General features: G+C 45.1%; 1 protein-coding gene across 6 annotated transcripts in view; it reads right to left on the bottom strand.

Moving 5' to 3' along the window:
* The window catches only part of RPAP1 (RNA polymerase II associated protein 1), a 56,856-nt gene that overhangs the window by 6,011 nt on the left and 28,083 nt on the right, over positions 1-22,762 (bottom strand). For 3 of the 6 annotated variants that reach the window (XR_012655803.1, XR_004375544.2, XM_032793875.2), the window contains 11 exons: positions 21,568-21,735; positions 18,423-18,605; positions 15,769-15,903; positions 15,397-15,576; positions 12,996-13,153; positions 11,747-11,923; positions 8,380-8,581; positions 5,646-5,755; positions 4,608-4,803; positions 3,258-3,407; positions 283-425 (listed from right to left, as the gene is read on the bottom strand). Coding sequence is in view for 4 of the 6 variants with exons in the window: in XM_032793875.2 (XP_032649766.1) it covers positions 283-425; positions 3,258-3,407; positions 4,608-4,803; positions 5,646-5,755; positions 8,380-8,581; positions 11,747-11,923; positions 12,996-13,153; positions 15,397-15,576; positions 15,769-15,903; positions 18,423-18,605; positions 21,568-21,735 (1,802 nt within the window). In the remaining 2 variants the exon portion in view is untranslated. The remainder of the gene's footprint in view (positions 1-282; positions 426-3,257; positions 3,408-4,607; positions 4,804-5,645; positions 5,756-8,379; positions 8,582-11,746; positions 11,924-12,995; positions 13,154-15,396; positions 15,577-15,768; positions 15,904-18,422; positions 18,606-21,567; positions 21,736-22,762) is intronic. The other 3 variants (XM_032793877.2, XM_032793878.2, XM_075065457.1) reach the window with 3 other exon arrangements.

Raw genomic sequence — 22,762 nt, 5'->3', positions numbered from 1 at the left:
GGGCTTGGGCTGAAGCCCAAGCTCTGGGACCTTCCCACCTAGAGGCTGGGTGCCAACCCAAGCCTGAATGTGTACACTGCAATTCAACAGCCCCTTAGCCGGAGTCAGCTGGCACGGACTGTGGGTTTTTAATTGCACTGTAATCACACCCATAAAGGCAGAAAATCATAATTACGATCGAATGTAAAAATCCATTTTTTCCCCTTCTTTTTCAAGAGATTTCCCACATCCCAACTACAGGCAAGGAATAAGGTTCTTAAGGGAAAAAAATGCAAAGCTTACGGAATGAATTCTGGATTAAAGGCGAGACCCAAAAGGAGCTCATGAGCCAGATGCTCACTCCCTGGCAACAGACGGCTTAACAATGCCATGGCAACACAATGATGGAGCGAGGCATGCTGGGTGTAATCCGGACAAATACCTGACTGCACAGGAAACAAAAACCCAACAGATGAGAACACTGCAGCTTGTCTCAAGGAGGCAGTTACAATGAGTCAGGGGGCAGTTAGCTGGCCTGGGGGCATCAGTGGAACATCAATTAGATGTTGAGTCAGAGCACAGGAACAGACAGTTTTCATATGGAGATAGTTTTCCTTCCCTTTTTGTCCTAGACCAGGCCTGCACAACTCATAAAGCGGCAAGGGCCACATTACTCCAAAGAAAACAGCTGAGGGCCGAAACCCCCCGGCCCTGCGGAAACACCCCCACCCCAGGATTCCCGGCCCCGCGGAAACACCCCGCCCCAGCATCACCCAGCCCTGCAGAAACAAACCCTCCTTCCCCAGTGACGCCCCACCAAAACAGTTGTGGGCGGAGAGGTGATGGTTGATTTAAAATCAATCAGGGGCTCTCCCAGCTGAAGAGGTGGCTGGGAGCCCTCAGGGGCCAATTAAATGGCCCGGGGCTTTGGCAGCTGGGGGAACCCGGAGCTTTGCAGGGCTGGGGCAGAGATTTAAAGGGCCCAGAGCTCCTGCCGCTGAGGGAAGCCTGAGCCCTTTAAATCCCAGCCTCAGCCCATCCGCTGGAGCCGCGCCTGGGATTCAAAGGGCTCTGGGCTGCCTGCAGCTGCGGGGAGCCCTGAGCCCTTTAAATCTTAGCCGCGGCCGGGAATCTCTGCAGGCAGCCCAGAGCCTTTGAATCCCGGCCGCGGCTAGCAGGGCTGGCTTTAGGAAGTGCGGGGCCCAATTCAAACATTTTCGGCGGGGCCCTGGCAGGGATGACTGAAAAAAAAAAAACAACAACAAAAAAAACACCATGTAAAAAAAAAAAAAAGCCTTTCATTTCTCAGCAACCGGTTCCCTATAAAAAGTTCTGCCACAGTATGTATTTTTTGTACCAATAGGGTTACTATACGTCCGTATTTTCCTCCCAGATGGCGATTTAAGAACCAAAAAGCCTGACATGTCCGGGAAAATACAGATGTATGTTAACCCTACCTAAAGTTCTTTTTTAAAAAGATGGGCCTGAACTAGAAATGATTTCCACCACTCCCTGAGGGTGTGCTAGGGTGCACGTGTGGGTCCCAGCTGTTCCCTGCCTACCTCATTGAAGCAGGTGTGCAGGGTTACTTCCCTGGGAACTGGAGGGCACCAGTGAACATAGGGCTGGCTGGAGGTGGGAGGGGGCTGGAGGTAGGGTCTGGCTGCAGGCTGGGCAAGGGGTGTGGGGCAGGCTGGAGACAGGGGATGTGGGATGGGCTGGCTGGCTTCAGGAAGGGTCACGGAGGGTGGGGGGTGCAGCATGGGTTGGCAGGGCTGGAGACAAAGAAGTGCGGGACTGGCTGGCTTCAGGCAGGGGCGTGCGGCAGGGGTTGGCTGGAGACAGGGCAGGGGATACAGGGCTGGTGCGGGCAGGGCAGGAGGTATGGCAGGGGCTGGCTGGAGACAGGGCAGGGGGTGCAGGGCTGGAGGCAAGGCAGGGGGTGTGGGGCTGGCTGGAGACAGGGGCTGGTGCAGGCTGGGCAGGGGGTCCGGAGCTGGCTGGAGACAGGCTGGCTGCGGGCAGCGGGTGCAGGGTTGGCTGCAGACAGGAACTGGTGAAGGCAGGGCAGGCGGTGCGGGGCTGGTGCAGGCAGCTGATGCAGGTACAGGGGGTACAGCCCATCCTGTATGGTGAGTGCCCCCTCCTCCTCCTACCTCCCCAACCAGGGTAGGAGCAGCAGTCCGGGGCTCAGGGACTATTTAAAAGGCTCGGGGCTCCCCTGCTTCCACTGCCCCAGCCCTGTAAATAGGCGTGGGAGTCCTCGGGAAGTGGCGGGGCTCCGGGGGCTATTTAAAGGACCAGGGCAGCAGAAGCAGCTGGAGCCCCCACCTCCCCAGCCCGCTACCCCAGGGCTCCGGGGGTATTTAAAGGGCCCAGGGCTCCCCTTCTTCTACCGCCCCAGCCCTTTACGGAGCCACGGGAACCCTGGGGAAGCAGTGGGGCTCTGGGGGCTATTTAAAAGGCCAGGGCTGTAGAAGCGACGGGAGCCCCCGACTTTTTAAATAGCCCCCAGAGCCCCAAAGCCCTACCCCAGGGCTCCAGCAGTGGGACTCTGGTGGCAATTTAAAGGGCCTGGGGCTCCAGCCCCTGCTGGGAGCCCCAGGCCTTTTAAATCGCCCCCTGGGGAAGCTGAGCCACTCCGGTACAGCGCACTGGCTTTTGCCAGTACACCATACTGAGGCTTGGGCGTGGGGCCCAATTCATGGGAATTGGTTGAATTGGCCTAAAGCCAGCCCTGACGGCTGGGATTTAAAGGGGCTCTGGGCTCCCCGCTGCTGCGGGCAGCCCGGAGCCTTTTGAATCCTGGCCGAGGGTGGGATTTAAGAGGGCTCTGGGATCCCCGTGGCTGTGGGCAGCCCAGAGCCCTTTGATTCCCCGCCGCAGGCCACACAGTGAGCCTCTGTGGGACGCATGCGGCCCATGGGCCATATGTTGTGCAGGCCTGTCCTAGACCTTTAGGTAGTGTTTCTGTACATTAATAAAACAGCCTCTGTGTTCAAGTCCAGACGCAGTTGTCTTTCAATAGTGAGTGAACGGATTCCTGTAGTTACAGTCTGCAAAGTGATTTGGGATCTAAAGCTCTGTATAAATAACTGTAAAATTATGATAGTTTTGGCTAGTAGGTGTGTTAGGCCGTCAGAGGCAAGACAAAGACCAGCTGATTCAATAATTAGTTGCCTGTCTGGTATGTTAGCTGGTAAAGAAGCCAAGGGTGAGGCTAGTTGTTGGGATAAGAATGATTAAGGTGCTGGGGGGGCGAGGGGGGGGGGGGTTACCATTTTCTGAGCCAAGGCTAGCACAAAGTATTGCAGATGGTATTCATGCCGCAGGATCCAGGCAGATGAAGGGGTTATGGAGGGAGGTCCGGTGGGCCAGCTCTGGAGCAGATAGTCCTTCAGACCTTTGAAGTCTAGCACAGAGGTGTACTGTAGAACCAGAAATGGAGGCAAATACCATCAACACCACCCCACTCAGGGAGAGAATCCTCTCCCGTATCTGTCACCTTGTCCCCCACAGAGAACAGCTGTAGGCTACTTCGGACAAGGGCATTCATATGCACTCGATGACCTGATGAAATCCCCCTCCTCTCCACTGCAGTAAGAGGCTCTACTTCAGAGATTCCCAGTCTTTTGACTTCTTTACCTTGCATACATCCAATCACAACTAGGCCTCCTTGTATGAACATCAGAATCATCTGTACCAGATCCCACCCACAGTGCTTCAAAAGGCGGCACATGGGGAAAAATCAGCATAATGGTTTACATGGCTTCTGTTGTCATATGAGGAGGATGCAGCTGCAAAGTCACTTGAGCAGAAGACCAAAAAGCAGATTTGAGGTGGGCCTCTATCATCATCATTTTCTCTCCAGCAAAGTACAGAGTATGGTTTGCGGGATGTCATCGCCTGCTCACATGCATCTGAATTTACTCACTGCCACTATCTTTACATTCACAGAAATCAGAGTTAGAAGAAACCTATTAGATCAAATAGTTCATCCCCAGGGAGCTAATATAGAGTAAATCTCAATACAATATATTCTCCAGTGCTTTAGGTTACTTTTAGATGTCTCTGGCCATGAACTTCTGCTTCGTTAAGGAGATTATTCCATAATGTAGTGGCTTAGTTGGAAGAAAGGTTTTCTTGATATTCATCCTAAGTGTCTCTTTAATTTCTTCCCTTACTCCAGTTATATCTCCTTTGACAACCTTAAACAATTATTCTCTACCCCTACTCCACAGTGTTTAGATTATTCAAATATTCAGGTATATCCTGCACCTTAGCCATCACTTCGCTGAACTACAAATGTTTATCTGTTCTGATCTTTTCCTATAAATCAATCCTTTGAGCGCTGTGATCATTTTTTCGCTAAATTATTTCCAGCATCTCTAAGTCCTTCAGGTAGTGAGGATCTCACGACTGAACATGCTACTTCAGGTGTCATCTCACAGGATCTTAACAGAGAGGGGACTCCTTGCCACTAACAACTTTGTTTTCTCTTCAGCAAAAAGAAACTATTGTTCAGCATAAGTTACCTTATACTATTACCCTTGAATCACGTGTGCAGTTTCTACCCCCTTGCTGGGCTATCACTCATGCAGCATTCATAGCCAGAAGCCACTACTCACCTTGCTGACCAGCCCTTTATGGATATGGGTGACGTTGTTGATGAGGAAGAGGAGGGCAGTGAGGAAGGGGAAGGGTGACTTGGAGCCAACTAAACTCATCTGAGGTTTCCCTCCAGTGCAACTCAAAGACACAATGCTGGGGATAGATTCTGGTGCTGGGGAACAGGACAGGGGATTGCATAGAGCAGAGCACGGCCTGTGTGAAGAGAGACAGGGAGATCAAGTCATGGACACTCATTTTCACTGAGAGCTTTGGTAGTAAGTTGCAGATAGAATCCCACATCTCAGAAACACCCATACAATAAACTGTAGCCAAATGGAGTATCCCAGCGATTGTGTGCAAGTACAATACCCAGCAATATGGGGCATTAATTGGAGCTGTTAGGCAGTAGTGAAATACCAACTAATGTAACATGTCAGTTCTAATGGATTCCAATCTTTTGCTGAACTGTTCAAAGTCCAGGAACATGGAGCACAAAATCCCATCTCTTATGCTGTGCATTCAGAACTACTGGCCATAGGTACCCAAACAGACTAACATTTTTCCATAGGTAAGCGTGACCCAGATTGCCAAAGAAAATTTTACCCACAAAGACTGAGGAAGCCAGCCCTACCTAGAACACAGGAATTGGAAAATATGATTGATTTTTCAGACTGCCTCCTCACACATCTCTGGCATGCGAGAAGTGAGCGCTTCAGCATTCTCTCATCCCTTTTAAATAAATCTTCATCTGTAGAATTTTGTTTAAAAAGGCTGTTTGCATATCACCCACCTTCCAAACTAATGGATTACAAGGGCACACTCATGACACAGAATTGCTAAGCTCTGCACTTTCAGCAGAGTAGGAATTTGTAACGCTCTTAAAACTACAGTTTTCACATATTCAAGGCACCTGCTGGGGGTTTCTTTATTTTTATAAGAAATGTTCTCAGTCACACAACTGTGCCTCTCCTTGCACTGCTGCTCAACCAGGTCAGAAATGGGACTGCACCTAACTTCTCAAGCTGTAGCAGCAGTCTGGCTTGGAGTTGTTTTACCTGAGCAGATCCCACATTCTGTGCATGGCAGGCTGGCTGAGGAGAGGCAGCAGCACCTCAGATGTCAAATGCTCCACTTCCTCCAGGCAGTCAATTGGATTGAGTGATGGCTGCAGAAATCATTGAAAAAAGGCATATCTGAAGACATTCAAATGAAGTGAACAAACTATTCTTGGGGAAGAGACAGCTAGATTTCTCCCCCCACTACCCACCTTTTCTTTAAAATAGCTCTTTGCCCTATACACACAGATTTTTGCTTAGCGATAATACCATGAGTTACAGTAAGTTGCTACACGTGGATAAGCCTCCCACTACACCAATGAGACACCCCAATGTGCTAACCTTTCCATCAAAAACACACCGATACAAAACTATGTTGCCTGTTTCAGGACCGAAGGACTGCAATTACAACACAAGAGCTAATGTAACTGCCTTGTTATTTAAAGGTGGGTAGCTCTAGTGCAGTGTTATCAAAGACTTCAAGAGAATCAGCAGCACACAAGGAGATCAGTTTAGCCATGGAGGCTGAATAGTTCCCAGTGTGGCCAAACATCATCCTAGATGAGCAATGAATGATAACATTTTACATTCCCAGTGCAGGGCCTTTAGGGGACCTTTCCATTTCTCCTGCCCTCAGTAAGGAACACTTGAGATTAAAGAAGCATTGCAGAGAATTTTGCATCTCCTTTACCTCACCAGAATGCAGTCACCCCACAAAGAACAAACTAAATCCCTCTCAAGAAAGAGACTCAGCTGATTATTCAGTGAAGTGGACATGCACACCTCAGTTCTGAGCCTTCTAGTGGGCATGGCATAAGGAAGCCATGAGAGTCACCACTGTATGATTGCTATTGAGACACATATGACAATATCCCTCAATATCCCAGACAAACCTTATGGAATTAAGTATTTGAAGAGTCCTTTGTATTAATATAATATGCAAATATTTTTGTACTATTGTGGACTATATAGAACTTCTTAAGGAGGAACACAGGATTCATGCAATTTCTGGGAAGTACTTTCTGGGACTTCAAAGGACTTTTGGGAACAATTTGTGTGAAGTGGATTGCCTAGAAAACACTTGGGGTCAGGGGAATGCAAATGATCCACCTTGAAATCCATCCTTTCGAAGCTGCACTTTGAGCAGAAAACCATTGTTTAGCTGATTACCTATTCACGGTGTCTTCAAAGGGCCAAAAATCAGATAACTGGGTAACTCTCAGAGTCACGAGGGTTCTTATTCTGAGCAAAGGGTCTTACAAACTTGAAGCTACAGGAAAACTCCTGCGCGGGGGCTTGAACCACTGCTGACCTGTCAGAGGCCTTGTTGTTGGAGTGATCTATGGTAAGCTTATTAGCATGCGTATAGGTACTTCTATTGTTTTCTGTATGTTTTCTCTGTAATGCTTTTACCTTAAGAGTAAAATGTGCTTGCTTATACAGAGCCTGTATGGTAACTGATAACTAGCAATTACACGGTCTACTGTCTCTAAAGAGAAGGCAAAAGAAGTCTGCATTAACAGCCTGTCTTTTGTGGGGGAATATCATAGTATAGTCAGGGGACTGCGCAGCTTGGAAACACTCAGTCAGAAGGGAGAAAGAGACATGTCTCCCTCCAAGAGAGGCAACGTCTAGGGAGCTAGATGAGGTGCCCTTGTTACACCACAGAAGGGGAAAATAAAGATGCAATTGCTGTGAACTGTGACAATAACAGAGATAGATTTTCGTACAAGCCAATTACTGTTTTGCATATTTTTTCATCTCATGTAACCACCAGAACATTACTGGGGGTAAGTAATCTTTGTACTGGCAGGGTCTTACACACAATTTTCTTTCTTTCTAAAGGAAAAAACATTCTAGAATTAGAATTCAAGATTCTAAAAAAAATGATTTTGAAATATCCAAGGACTGGATGGTATAAATGTCTGACAATGAGTGATGGAGACGTCAAACACTAATGCCACCAGTTCAAATCCAGCCCCAGATTTGTAGCGACTGAAAGTCATTAGCGTCTTTTGGCTATTTGGTGGCCTATTTGAAGTGAACTTCCAAGGTCTCCAACCACTTCCTAGTGGATAAGTCTCCACACCACTTGAACTGGCACTACAGTGCACATGTTTTGGGCACTCTCGGAAGGGGCAGCAAAGACTGAATGGCCAGAGATACCAAATTATCCCAAACCCTTAAGAGATATTTCTTCCAGGTCAGAGTTGAAGCCTTTTGGCAGGACAGCGCAGAGGATGCTTACACTGTGGTTGCCCGATACCTTTTCTGTGAATAAATGTAAGATGTCAGGCTGATGTATTTTGAGGCTTGACACGTTTCAGAAAATTCACTTTAAAGATGGTCATATACCATGTCAGTTATTGGGTTCCTCTCCCTGTCTTTACAGAACTTTACCTCAAATGCCCTTTGGGCACCAAATACACTAAACGTCATTGTTCCTATACTCCAAATACTGATGGGATGACACTCACTCACAGGGAAAACAGGATTGTGGGCACTGCTGAATGTGATGGACAATGGCAGTTCAGCCAATGGTTGCCTGCAGTTTAAAGACTGGCCAACCTGGATTTAAGGACTGGCGATTAGTGTATAGTCCTCAACATGCTGTCAGCTACCTTTCCTTCTAACTTGCACTCGTTTCAAGCCTTGCTTGGAATTTAGGAGTTAGGAAGAAAACACACAGGGAGGTAACAATGGAAGGATGTCCTGGCTCTTTAACAAGCCTTACCTGTTGGCTGCAAACACTGTAGTAAACCCCCAAGTAGATGATGTATGTTGTTGTAAGAGGCTGGAGAGCTTGCCAGGTTTCCAGCCGGGATATTTCTTGGACAGACCTCCTCAGATTGGTCTCCAGGAAGGGTCTCAGGCCTGATACCTGATTCCAGGTGACTGGTGGAGGAGGAATCTGCTCTCCATCTCCTGGACCACTGCTGCAATGTAACAGAAGGATGATGGCAAAGGGGAATTTCTCAGCAAGAATCTTATCCTTCAATCATCACAGCTAAAAATAGACTTTCCAGTTACGTGCAGTCTTAAACACTGGCAGACACTAGGGAAAGGTACCAGCTCAGAGCCACCACAAACCTGCCCAATCTGCTTCATGGATGTACACAGTGCCAGCATTATGTGTGTCTGCTCCTTTACTAGCAGCTTTTTAACTGCTGGTGTGCTTTGAGCAGATGCCTTCGTGGAATGATCTGTAACAACTTCAGATCTCTCTTAAGGGGCTTCAGCTAATTCAGAACGTACCAGTATGTGTTAATATTCTCACCCAATCCTACTGCCCCTACCTGCATTCCCTTCTACTTATCTATTTTAAATTTATCTGCCGTGCTGACCCAATCACTCAATTTGGATAGATCATTCTGGAGCTCCTGGCTCTCTTCCAACCAACCATCTTCAGGAAATTCTACTATTTCGCTATCTACTCTTCCGCTATGAGACACTGGACTCAATATTGATTCCCTGGGGGAACCCATTATTAATTTTTTTCCACTATGAGATTTAGCTATTTACTCCCACTCATCCTCATAGAAATAAGGGAAAGGAGATAGACAGTAATAGTCTGGTATTCAGTCAAATAAGGGAGAGCTGTGGAGAATACACACAGCAGAATGCATTGCCAGCTCATGGAACAATACTCATTGCAAAAAATTGAGATGGGCAGGAGGCAGATGAGCAGCAGTGGTGAGGAATGTAGTAAAAGGTTTAGCTCCCCCTGAGGAACTTTGATATGGTCTTGAAATGAGGTGTTTTATCCCTATGGAATTTGCAAACAAGAATACTCATGTCAATGTCAAGTTAAAATTCACATGCCTTTTTCCTCACATATCTCTGTCACTCAGATTCTGAAGGGTGGAAGAATGTCTAAAATTTAATGTTCTTTCCACCATTCACTTTCTGCACCTCACTCAGTTTGGACCAGTGATTCTCAACCTGTGGCCCACGGACTGCTTGTGGCCCAATCAGCAAAGAGCTGCGGCCCATGTGACACCCTCAGAGCCATAGAGATAGTAGTGGATGCAGCCCACATTGGTAAATAAGTTGAGTGTCATAGGTCTGGACAATAAAATGAGGCAGGTGAGTTTCACTTTGTTACTGCTCATCAAGTGCCTGGTTCTCACATACACTAATGCAAGCTATTGCACCTGAATCTCCAACCCTTAGAGGGAGCAATCAAAGGGAATCCAAAAGAGGCATAAAAAAACCTTGCTTTTCATTAAAAATAAAACCCACCATGGAATAGGTTTGAGTGGCATTTTATGGAGGACCAAATGATGCTTTATTAATGATGTCCATTTCCCCTCACCAGTCCTCTGGTATTTCTTTTTAAAACTACAGCTGACCAGCACCATCGTGGGAATTCACTTAAGAACATTAAGAACAGCCATACTGGGTCAGACCAAAGGTTCATCTAGCCGAGTATCCTGTCTTCAGAAAGACCAGTGCCAGGTGCCCCAGAGGAAATGAACAGGTCATCATCAAGTGATTAACTCCCTGTCGCTCATTCCCAGCTTCAGGCAAACAGAAGCTAGGGGACACCATCCCTGCCCACCCTGGTTAATAGCCATTGGTGCACCTATCTTCCAGGTATTTATCTAGTTCTTTTTTGAACCCTGTTATAGTCTTGGCCTTCACAACATTCTCTGGCAAAGAGTTCCGCAGGCTGACTGTGCATTGTACAAAGAAATACTTCCTTTTGTTTGTTTTAAGCCTGCTGCCTATTAATTTCATTTGGTGCCCTCTAGTTTTTGTGTTATGAGAAGGAATAAATAACACTTCCTTATTTACTTTCTCCACACCAGTCATGATTTCATAGACCTCAATCATATCCCCCTTACTCATCTCTTTTCCAAGCTGAAAAGTCCCAATCTTATTAATCTCTCCTCATATGGAAGCCATTCCATACCCTAATCATTTTTGTTACCCTTTTCTAAACCTTTTCCAATTCCAATACATCTTTTTTGAGATGGGGCAACCACATCTGCACATAGTATTGAAGACATGGGCATACCATGGATTTATATAGAGGCAATGTGATATTTCTGTCTCGTTATCTATCCCTTTCTAAATGACTCTCAATGTTCTGTTAGTTTTTTTGACTGCTGCTACACATTGGAGCGGATGTTTTCAGAAAACTATCCACAATGGCTCCAAGATCTTTCTTAAGTGGTAATAACTAATTTAAGCCCCATCATTTTGTGTGTATAGTTGGGATTATGTTTTCCAATATGCATTATTTTGCATTTATCAACACTGAATTTCATCTGCCATTTTGTTGCCCACTTTGAGAGATCCCTTAGTAGCTCTTCGCAGTCTGCCTGGGATTTAACTATCTTGAGTAGTTTTGTATCAGCTGCAAGTCTTGTCCCCTCACTCTTTACCCCTTTTTTCTAAATCATTTATGAATACGCTCAACAGGACTGGTCCCAGTACAGACCCCTGGGGGACACTGCTATTTACCTCTCCCCATTCTGAAAACTGACCATTTATTCCTACTCTTTGTTTCCTATATTTTCACTACTCCTGCACAGGTGACCTTCAGTATGCGTAAGAAGCACTCTCACCTGTGGAGTGATGGGAGGACAATAACCAGGTCCTCAATGGGAGAAACTAGTGTTTCTGGGAAACTGCTTCGATGATGCACTTTTTTACTTCAGTTGACTACAACTTTCATTACACAGAAGTACCAGGTAGAGGATAGATCGACTCTATCTCCACATACAACCCCATCTCTAGTTACTGTCTTGTTCCTCTTTATGTCACACCCAATGCACTAGATAACCTACTTCAGCTACTCTCAAAACGTGTGTCCTTTTGAAGAATTTCTGCAAAACCCAGTAACACCTTTGCAACAGGGATCCTGCTTTCTTCTGTGTACTACACACTGTTGAGCACACTGATGGTACCTCAGGAAAACATGACTGTTAAGAGGACACTGTCACACAGGTCATGTTTGGAGCCTAAACTATCTAAAAGTGAAGGTTAAGCCATTCTACATCCATGCTTCTGCGATGGTACTGCACACAATGCCCTGGAGAGAACTGGACAGTGTCCCTTTTAAAACCACAGCTGACAGAAAGTGACAGGCCTACCTGCTGAGCCGGGCCTGCAGCTCTGCCGTGCAGCCTGCAGTTTGAGTCACGTAGGTCAGCAGGGTGATCACAGATGTAGCTCGCTGGATGGAAAGTGGAAATGTGGGGTTTTCCTGGCAATCACTATGCAAGTGGGGCAGGGACTGGAGAATCTTCACCAGCACAGGGTAGAGATCCCTGCAGTTTGTGATGGGGAGGATGAGTAAAGGAACAAAACCAGGAGAATGTCATTCCAAGCTCAGCAGAATGAGAATGTTCAATTAATGCAAAGCTCTTCCTGACAGACAGGGCAGTGTCCTAACATAATGAAGTATTTATACCACACTCACTGCTCTGACATTCAATCACCTGCCCAAAGTAACACAAGTAAAGACATGCAGCTTTAAGGAATCCTCTTCAGCTTCTCTTCCCACTCCGCCTTGGCATTAAGATTTTTTTTTTTTAAAGATAATCCTAAACTTCCTGATCTTAGTCTGTGGGTTTGGAGTAGGGGGGGATGGATGTTGTGGAAGCATTATTATGAAGCAATAAGTCTCCCACCAGGGCCTGAAGACCGTGAAATTTCCTATTATCCTAAACTCTTCTGAAAGGGAGCTCCACAGCAAAACCCTGCCACTGAAAAAGCTCTGTCTTCCACTCCTACGAACTGCATTTCTCTGGGCTGCAGGATAGCACAATTATCAGAAGAAGATTGTAGATGATGAGGAAGAGTTGATCCCTGAGGTAGCCTGGACCTAGCCCACTAATGACCTTGAAGGTCAGGTACAAGGACAGACAATTTGACCCTCTAGTGGATTGAGAGCAGAATGCAGTTAGTAGAGCACCAATTTGTATTGGCCTGTGTCATTTAGCAGGCATGCTGCGGCTTGTTGGACCATTCAGAGCTTTCTTACAGATGTCGGGTTCATTCCTAGGTGTGTTGCAACAACTGAGCCTGGAGGTAATGAATGCACAGGCCACCTATGTTACATGAAAGAGCTGAATCCAGTTGCAAACTGCTGGGAGAATGGGAATTTCTTGTCATGTGGAGAAGGAGCAGCACGATGCTGATGCTAATACTCATTTAAACGAGGGAGATCATGAAAGGATGGAAGAAGTTGAGGTCACAACAGAGAAATCAATAGAAGCTAGGTTTTACAGCACACTGGGGAGGCTCCACAGATCCCTGCAATTACCTACCCTAAAACAGGCAGATTATTTCTTCATTACACAGACACTGAGTCCCCATTTCTCCAGGTTTGGGCCATACCTGTAGAGATCACAGCACTGACCATAGCCAGCAGCCACAGCCCACAGCCGGAAAGCCTCAGTGCTCAGCCTTATGGCTTCCTCCCTGCGCAGAGACAGGTCCTGGGGATCTTCTGCTATAAACCGACTCAGTCGACTCTTCAGCTCAAATTTATTAAGCTGGAAAGAAGAAGCAGACAAATAAAGAAGTAAGATGTGTCTTGTCTTTGGGTCTTATCGCTAGAGCCTCATGCACTGAGACAGCTGCAGCCTCCATTCATAGATTCGAAGGGCATAAGGGACTATTGTGATCATCTAGTCTGATTTCCCATATAACACAAACCACAGAACTTCCCCAAAATAATTATGAGAGTAACCTTTTCAAAAACATGCAATCTTGATTTAAAAGTTATTGGTGATGGGGAATCTACCAAGACACTCTGGTCCAATGGTTAATTACTCTCATGATTAAATATATGCTTCATTACCAGTCTGAATTTGTCTAGCTTCAACTTCCAGCCACAGGACCACGTTATACCTTTCTCTGCTTGACTGAAGAGCCCATCATCAAATATTTGTTCCTCACCTACATACTTACAGACTGTAATCAAATTACCCATTAATCTCCTCTAAGATAAACAGATCCACTTCCTTGAGTCTGTCACTATAAGGCATGTTTTCTAACCCTTTGATCTTTCTCAGGCCTCTCCTGTACCCTCTCCAATTTATCAACACCCTCCTTGAATTGCAGGCACCAGAACTGGACACAGTATTCGAGGAGATGCACCAGTGCCAAATACAAAGGTAAAATAACCTCTCTGCTCTTACTCGATTTGCCCATTTACATATCCAAGGACTGCGTTAGTCCCTGTTGGCCACAGTGTCACAATGGGAGCTCACATTCAGCTGATTATTCACTATGATCTCAAAATCTTTTTCAGAGTCACTGCTTCTCGGGATAGGTCCCCAGTTCTGTAAAGATGGCCCCCAATCTTGGTTCCTAGATGTATACATTTAGCCATATTAAAACACACATTGTTTGCTTGTGCCCAGGTTACCATACAGTGATGTAGATCACTCTATCAGTGGCCTGTCCTCTTCATTATTTCCCACTTCCTCAATTTATGTGTCATCTACAAATATTCTCAGTGATTATTTTATGTGTTTTTCCAGGTCACTGATCAAAATGTTAAATGGCATAGGGCCAACCACCAACCCCTGTGGAATCCCATTAGGAATACCTCATTCTATGATGATTCCCCATTTACAATTACATTTTGAGACCGATCAGTTAGCCAGTTTCTTATTCAATGCTAATTTTAATTCAACCCATTCTAAACTCGTCTTTATAATCACACAGCTCATTGTAACATTCAAAGCTATCGGTTTAGTTTATATTAAGATTCCATTTATAAGGGATTAATAAATGATCAATAGATGTTACAAACATGTTATAGATGTCATAAGCAACCCACTGTGGGACTCTAACATTCTAAAACAACCGATTAACCTTTTATTAAAAGCCTACTAATCCTTTACAAGCCATTTAAAATGAAACCTTAACATAAAAGAGTGACCTACTTTTTGATATTTGGTCGTGTTCAATAGGTTTTCCTCTTTCAAAATGGGGTCTCATGTCTGTTCAGATGCTTTATCTGATAATGGGCTCTTGCTCTCTTGGAAACATTCGGGTTTTAATTTAGTTTCTTGGATCTCAATCTAGTAGGAGCCTCTATAAATATTGAATTGAAAACTTCAAGAGGTGCCTGCTGTATTATGATGGGTACCTGCCAGCCATGCTGATTTCACATGCTGCCTTGCATAACTGACTTTATTTGTTTCCTGATTGGTTGTTGGAAGTGAAGTCATCAGTTTAATAGGCAGGGATAGCGTAAGGGAAGAATGACTATTTCTGAAGGCAGATTACCTGCCGAGTATCCAGTCCCCTTCATCCTCTTTATGTGGTTTCATTAAGTAATGGACTCAAGGAGGAGTTTGAGAAAGCACCTGGTACCTTCTTGGGTGGGACACAGAGATGCTCCCAACACAAGTCCACACACACACTCTTGGCCTCCTATGAGGACTGTCTGACCTTCAGAGACATCTCTTAACAGTCAAACAAATTATGCAGAACATAGCATTTTGCAGCATGCAACTGAGAGAGACAGAGATGGAGGGGCTGGGAGTTATACTGCTAATATTTAAATGTTTGGAAGCCAGCTGCTTTTCTTCATTCCAGAGATAGATCCAAATTAGAACCCAGATCCAACCTTCCCTCCACATGAACTTTGGGTCCAACTCTATAGCTCAGACCCATCCCTAGTTAATTCCCTCCCTTTATACAGAAAACAAGGCATATTAAACCAGCGCTTCCACTTCCGCCCCTTGTGAGCAGAAAGGCCATGCTGAATCATACTGCTTACCAGTATGGCTGTTGCATTCCTCCCCCCAGATGCCAGGACTCTGATTAACTTCATGGCGGTGGCACACGCAATGCCATGGAGGCTGGTGAGCAAGTGGCCTGGTTCAGCTACCCGGGGATCCCACTGAACAGGAAGAAACTCTCTAACGATGGTCTCAGTCAGCCGAGGACAGGCCAGGAGCTGTACAAAAGGAAACACAGACATTGACTCTCAGGGCAGGAAAGCAACTCTGGCAATTTGATTGTCAGCAGGAGCAAGTAGCACAACAACAACAGTCACCCCATTCCCTCTCCATTTTTCCATCTTCTTCCTCACCCTTCACCCTCCTCACTCATCACCCCCTTCTCTCTAACTTTCTGCATAGGTGGGTACCTGACTGCATGCTTCAGAGGAGTGCCTTGCTACCCGGATAAGAATATCCAGGATGTCCAGAACTACAGCAGGGACTGGTCGCACCACCTCAAGGATGTACCTCAGCCGTTGAAGAAACTGTGTCTTCAGAAGCCCCTGCAAAACAAAGAAAACAAAAACAAACCCATCACAATCCTAACATTAGCTCTACACACAATGTTCATGCTACAGCTGCTGGAGAGAAAGTCCTGTGAAATAGGCGTCTATTTATAAGAACAGGATTTAAAACCATCCTTTGTTTTAAAGGAAGAACTCTCCGCTAAGAGCGGCCAGTGTGAAGACAAACAAGTATAAGTTGGGATAGAAAGAGAAAGAGCAACTGGACTTCCATATGGGATCCAAACCCACATGCTTCAGCGCATAAGCCAACTACTGACTGACGGGGGACAGGAAGACATTTCCACCATAACAATTATGAAATAATGTGCCTGTACAGGCTCTCCCACCTTTTTTTGACACAGCTGAAACTGGCCATTGATCCCCGTCTAGTCCAGTATCCTGTCTCTGGCAATGGCCAGTACCAGAAACTGAGAATGGACAGTTAATCCCATTTTATAGTTAGGAAAACTGAGGCACAGAAAGATTAGGTGACCTTTTTAGGGTTAAACAGTGGGAGATCAGAGTCAGTGTCAAAGGCAGGAACAGAATCTGAAGTTCAAGTGACATTTATTCATTTTGACCTGGAAAGCAGGCATTTCTAAAAACACGTGGATTTACTACTCCTATTTTATGGTAACATCTGTTCTGGCATTTAATATAAAATGCACTTGCAATAAAAAAAGAGGGAACTGAATTTCAAAGCAGCAGCAGATTCATATGGCTATGACATGGCCGTAGAGGTGCGTAGAAAGGACTTGTATCTTGAAAGGTCCCTTGCAAATCATCTTCCTTTGGTAAGAGTCAGTATGGGAGGATGGAGGCTTCTTAAATCTCTCAAAATTGCACCTTCCAACCTCATTCATGGTCATCCTCATGCTCTAGTTCTTGTGAACGCAGCTCTATAAATGTTCTGTAAAAGCATACCACCATCTTATGCACATTGGACATGACCTTACCACTGCAGTTGTCTTGTTCCCAAATAGTGCAAGTCTGCAACTTGCTGGGATTGTCTAAGTATCTCCTAGTTTGTTACAAAAAAATCAAATCAACAGATGTTAAGAAGCTGCCGTAATTTTTGGCACTGAAAACACAGTTCAATTTCCTCTCCTCAGCCATGTTAATTTCCTCCTTTAACAGCCATGTTTCTGCTCATCAGTATCATGTTGAACACGCCTATCTTAGTTGTCACAAAGATATCCTTCCAGCCAAACAGACCTCTGAAGATGCTAAAATGCCACTGATAAGACCAATCAAACATATGACTTCTTTGGCTATAGAACCTCCTGCTATCAATCAACTACTCGGATAGATAAAACAGTTCAACCATTCAATGTCACTGCCATCTACGTGCAGTATCAGCAGGTAATTCATTTCTGTTTTATAGGAGGCATGCATAGCTTTGGTTTTATCACCATTGGTCTTAGATCCATAGATCCTGAGTTTTTCGCAGCTCTTTCAGCATTAACTGTAGTTGGCCAGTACTCTCTCCACGTAAGGCAACATCATCCACATATGAGATCTTCTAAAGATGAATCTTTAAAATTTCAGACCTCCTACTCAACCAGCTTTGTCATCAGACAGTCTATTAGAACAGCAAACACTGGGGAGCGAACGCACACCCGGCACACCCGATTCTACCGAAAAATCAAACTAATACAACTGTTGACACTCATACCTCTAAACATACTGTGATGCAACTCCACCACTAGGCATACTAAAACCTCAGGCATCCCATACTAGCATAGCAGTACCTCAGTGCTGATCGATGCACTGAGTCAAGAGAAGCCGCAGACTCTATAAACACAATCTGAACTTCCTCATCACTCTAGTCATTTGTCAATAACATTCCACAAAGCATATATGGCGTGGATTGACCTGTATGGAAACCACACTGGTTGTCTCTCATTTTGTACAAGCTGATCGCTGTCCTTTTTTTAAAAGGGGATGAAGCAGCCCCTTTTCCAATCTTCTGGAATGTGACTGGTTTCCCAAACTTTTTAAGACAATTAAAAGCTGGACCTCCACTCTTGAGCAATTTTGATGAAATATTATTAAGACCAGGTACTTTACTATTTTGTAACTGTTGGATTGCAAACAGCACTTCCTTTAATGTCATCAGCCTGTTTCTCTTGGGCTCATTTTTGGATTAAGGTTATAGCTAACATCTTGTGGCCATACTATCATTACCTTGGAGGCTGGCTCTAAGATAACAAAAATGACTGTTTCTAGGTCTCATATCAGTAGGACAGGGATGAAGAGAAACGCATGGAGAATTCACATTAAAGTTATAAAGGATTAATTGCAAGACACAAGTATAAGAGGGAGGTGAATGAATTATTAGGTGGTCTCATTTAGGTGACATGCCATAAATGAAGGTGACATCAAAGTCACTAATGTTCCAGAAATCACATTGGAATTTCAATGTACAGGTCCATCTAGCTAGCTTTAACAGCACATACAGCCTTCATGCAGATATGGTTTTGCTGGCGAGATTCCAGACATAGCTATGGGTTTACCTTGATGACATCATACCGGGCCACATCTGGATCTGGCTTGTTTTCAACCTTTGATTTTTTCCCTTGTGTTTTTTCCATTAGAGTCAATTCTTCCTCTTCCTCCTCCTCCTCTTCCTCACTGTTGGGGGTGAAAGGGAACACAGCCATCCCCTGGTACCATGAGAAAGTCTGATCAAGATACTCCTGTAAGGAAAAGAAAAGCACATATGTAAATTACAGCAAAGGGAGGGCGGAAAGGGAGGCATTTTAAAAATGCTTTTGAATACAAGCCAGTGCAGTCCAAAATGGGAACAAGAAACCATGGTGTATTCAAAAAGCCTAAGTCTAAGGTAAAGGGACCTGGGGAGAATGCCAACCTCAGACTGGTCCAAATTCCACTGGGACAAAAGCATGCTAAACAAATATGCAGGATGGGTAGTAACGGTGTATCTAGTGGTTACCTGGAAGGTGAGATTCTTGGGTTCTATTCTGGTTTCTACTGCTAGCTCACTGTTGACCTCAAATGGGTCACTTAGGCATTCGAGTTAAAACGTATACTAAAATAAGTATTATCCATTTTCTTTTACATTAAACTTTGTTTACTTTTTGCACCTCTCTCAGCTTGGGCAATGAACATATAGACTAGACAGCTTTACTTTTGTTTCTATCCCATTTCACATTCAGGTTCTTCTGCTCTACAACAAGGCTGTAAATATTTGAGCTTCCACCACTTCAGAGAAATGTTTCCTCCAGCCAGACCTGTCTTCCAGTGAATATTTTTAAGTGCAGAAAAATTTTTTTTTTTTTTTTTAATGAAAACTAAATTTGAGGCTTCAACTACTTGACAGAGTCCCTTTAAACTCATATCTCTTGCTCTGCCAATCAGTAAAAACAACAGTGTGGTGTGAATTAGTTAATGCTTGTAAAGTTTTTGAACTATCTTGGATGAAAGGTGCTATAAAAGTTTGAACTATTATTAGGCACAAAAAGCAATGCTGACCAGATGAAGGGTAAACTGTGACATCAAGGGCTCAGAGAGAAGGCTGGGATTCCAGCTGGAAACCCTGAAATTGGGATCCACTCTTGTAAATCTAGAAGTCAAAAAGCTCTAGATATTAATTATTTGAAGACTGAAATAATCTAAGAAATAAGTCATCTCCCTTAGGCAAGACCTAATTTATGGATGAAGGGAAGATTTAGCTAGAATGATAAAGACCTGAAATTATAACAGAGATAACAGATGTATTAACAGATCCTTAACTAGGCAGAAACTGGGCACACCTGGATAAACTGGAGTACTCCTCAAGGTGAGACAAGTTAATGATGACATATTTGTGGAGCATTCCCCTTGGATAACAAGTTCTTTGCCCATGTGAATTATCTTCCAGCTAATGATCTCAGAGTGCTTGACAATTATTAATAAATGAGGCCTCCAAACATCCCTGGTAGAAAAGGCAGTATTGTTTATCCCGATTTGACACAGGCAGACTGAGGCTGCGAGACTTGACAAAGATCACGCCACAGGTCTGTGGCAGAGCCAAGGACACGATGGCAGATGCCCAGTTCAGAGCTCTACATGCAAGACCATCCCTTCTTTGTAGGTCTGGAGCCACCCTCCGAAGCCTGATAACATGAGTGACACACTGAAGATGTTCAAAATGAGAAATCGTAACACAGACAGATGCCTTTATAGTGCAATTGTTGGTAGAGTTTCTGGCCTTGCATATGCAAAGACATCATACCAAAAGTCAAGACAGCAACATTCCTTCTTTTATGGCTGCAGCAGAGAGCCATACCACTACATTTTGCTCTGGGCACCTAGTTACCAGAAACATGCAGACAATTCAAAAGAAAGTCCGAGAAAAAAAATCATTGAGAGGTTGGATTGGTTTGTAGCACTGCTTCCAATGCAGAGGGCAGGGCCCACCCAGGAGAGCATAATCAGACCAAGGGATGGCAGAGGAAAGGAAAGAAACAGTAGGGGAGAGGGACAGCTCAGTGGTCTGAGCATTGGCCTGCTAAACCCAGGGTTGTGAGATCAATCCTTCAGGGGGCCATTTAAGGATCTGGGGCAAAAAATCTGTCTGGGGATTGGTCCTGCTTCGAGCAGGGATTGGACTAGATGACCTCCTGAGGTCCCTGACATTCTATGATTCTATGACAGGGAAAGCTACATGACCCTCCATTCATCTCACCTTCCCCACTGTGACTATGCTCCTGTGATTGGAGGAAGTTGCAGGGGACTGCTTGAAAGCTACCTGCTTTCCTTGCCTACTTCAATGGCAGTCCTACTGCAGCCCCCCCGAGGGGAGCAGCTCCTGGTCAAAAGGCTGCAGATTCAGGCAGCAGGGCTCACCCATGCTCCTTCTGCAGGGTAAGCCCAGCCAGGAGGGCATGTGGGTCTTTGCCCCAGAGGGTTATCAATGATATCTACAACACACACAAAAACCCTGTAGTCTTCTGCTGAAATGGGGACAAAGGCAGGAAAGAATGAGAAATAAGACCAAGAAAACACAGCCAGAGGGCCCAGGAAAGGGAGCCAGAGAAAATGAACAGATGAATGAAGTGAGAGCAGCAACTGTGCTGGGTTAAGGCATGAGGAGGAGAGCATCCAGCAGCCAGTCCACTAGCTGGAAGGGAGGCACCACAATAAAGGGTTGGAAACCACTGACGTAAGAGGTCAGATTAAAAGAACTAATACATTTAGCTTGAAAATGGGGCTGTGAAATAACACAGTGTTCATGAACACCAGAAAAGGAGAGAAGTTCAGCAGCCCTGAGATGAATTTAGGGCAAGGCAGAGTTAATCTGAACAGCAGGAATAAATTCTGAATAGTCAGATTCATAGATTATTCATAGATTCATAGACTCTAGGACTGGAAGGGACCTCGAGAGGTCATCGAGTCCAGTCCCCTGCCTTCATGGCAGGACCAAACAGTGTCTGGACCATCCCTGATCTATTAGATCTATTAGAGTAATTAGGCCAAGGAAAATGAGTGGTGGAAGCCCCACTGCTTACAGTGCGATTGAACAAATCATGAAAACAGTATTCTGTGGAGAATAATGTGACATTGACCACCATACAGCTTGGTCCGAATGACTTAATAGGCCCCTTCCTTCTGATTCCCACACCCTAATCGGCATTACACCCAGTACCACTCTCTCACCTCATCTTCAGGGGACACCAGCAGTGCATGGAGAGCCCGGAGGGATGCTGCAATGACATTATCCACCGCATCATCCAAGGAGAAGCGCAACAAGAAGAGGAATCCAGCATCGAGCAGCAAGCGCAGGACACTACCCTTCAGGGAGGAGGCAAACTCCCCAGCCTTGGCCTGAAAGAAATGCCATCCACTACCTCAGCATCAACAATAGGGTCACCCCAGGTGCGTATTAAAGCCAAGTGTGTATTAACATGCACCACACTTACTGTTGCCTATGTTAAATGTAAAGCAGCTAAGAGGGCTGTTTAGTCAGTGACAACGATGGAGCACCCTGTCCAGTGGGAGCTGCACAGTAAGGCTGGAACATTACATAATGGCTACACATTTTCACACTATTTAATCCAAAGCTAATTAACTCCAGAATGACCCTAGCAGTTGCCCACAAGGAGACTTTAGAATCAATTAAAAAGGGAATCCAGCAGGCATCCTGGACTCCAATGGACATGCAAGATGCAGAGAAATTCAGTGGGGTCATATTCAGTTCAGATACCCACACTGCTGTACACTTTGGGAATGTTTCCAACTAACAACTTGCCATGGCTTCTTTTGAACCTTCCCCTCTACACCCCTCTCTACATAGGAGGGTCATAAAAATGCCCTGACTGGATAAATATACATGATCAATTACACTGCAAACACACGGAGATCCATGAGGAAGGCTGTGCTGCCATGGCACATCATGAACACCAGACTGATTGCAGCTTCATGAGCCACAGTCCTCCCAAAATACTCCTTTTGTACCTCCACTAGAGGGGAGTGGTCCCACATTCCTCATGCCATTCCGCCATTTGCTGACATTTCACAGTTAGTTTGAGGAATCACAACTCCTTTCCTATTTAAGCATGAGAAAGTGTCCCTATGACTGAACTAATGCTCTCCCACTGCGGTCTAGTCCCTCTGGACTAACCCTATCAATGTGTGGGGCAGGGAGAGTGAAAAGCAAGTACAGCAGGAGTAGGAAGACTCAATCCTTTCGTTTCTGTTTTTTTGTTTTCTGTATGTGAATGGCTCCCCTTCCCTCACCTCAGAGATCATACTTTTTAATTCTGGACCAAACTCCTGCTCCTCACCCCATCCCACAAAGTTCTTCACATTAAGTCATCTCTGCATCATTCATCGCTGACATCCCCTGCAGTAC

This window comes from Chelonoidis abingdonii, chromosome 4, assembly GCF_003597395.2.
Source record: "Chelonoidis abingdonii isolate Lonesome George chromosome 4, CheloAbing_2.0, whole genome shotgun sequence".
Taxonomy (NCBI): Eukaryota; Metazoa; Chordata; order Testudines; family Testudinidae; genus Chelonoidis; species Chelonoidis abingdonii.
The sequence above is the reverse complement of the archived record's forward strand: the minus strand, read 5'-3'. Positions and strand labels throughout refer to the sequence as shown.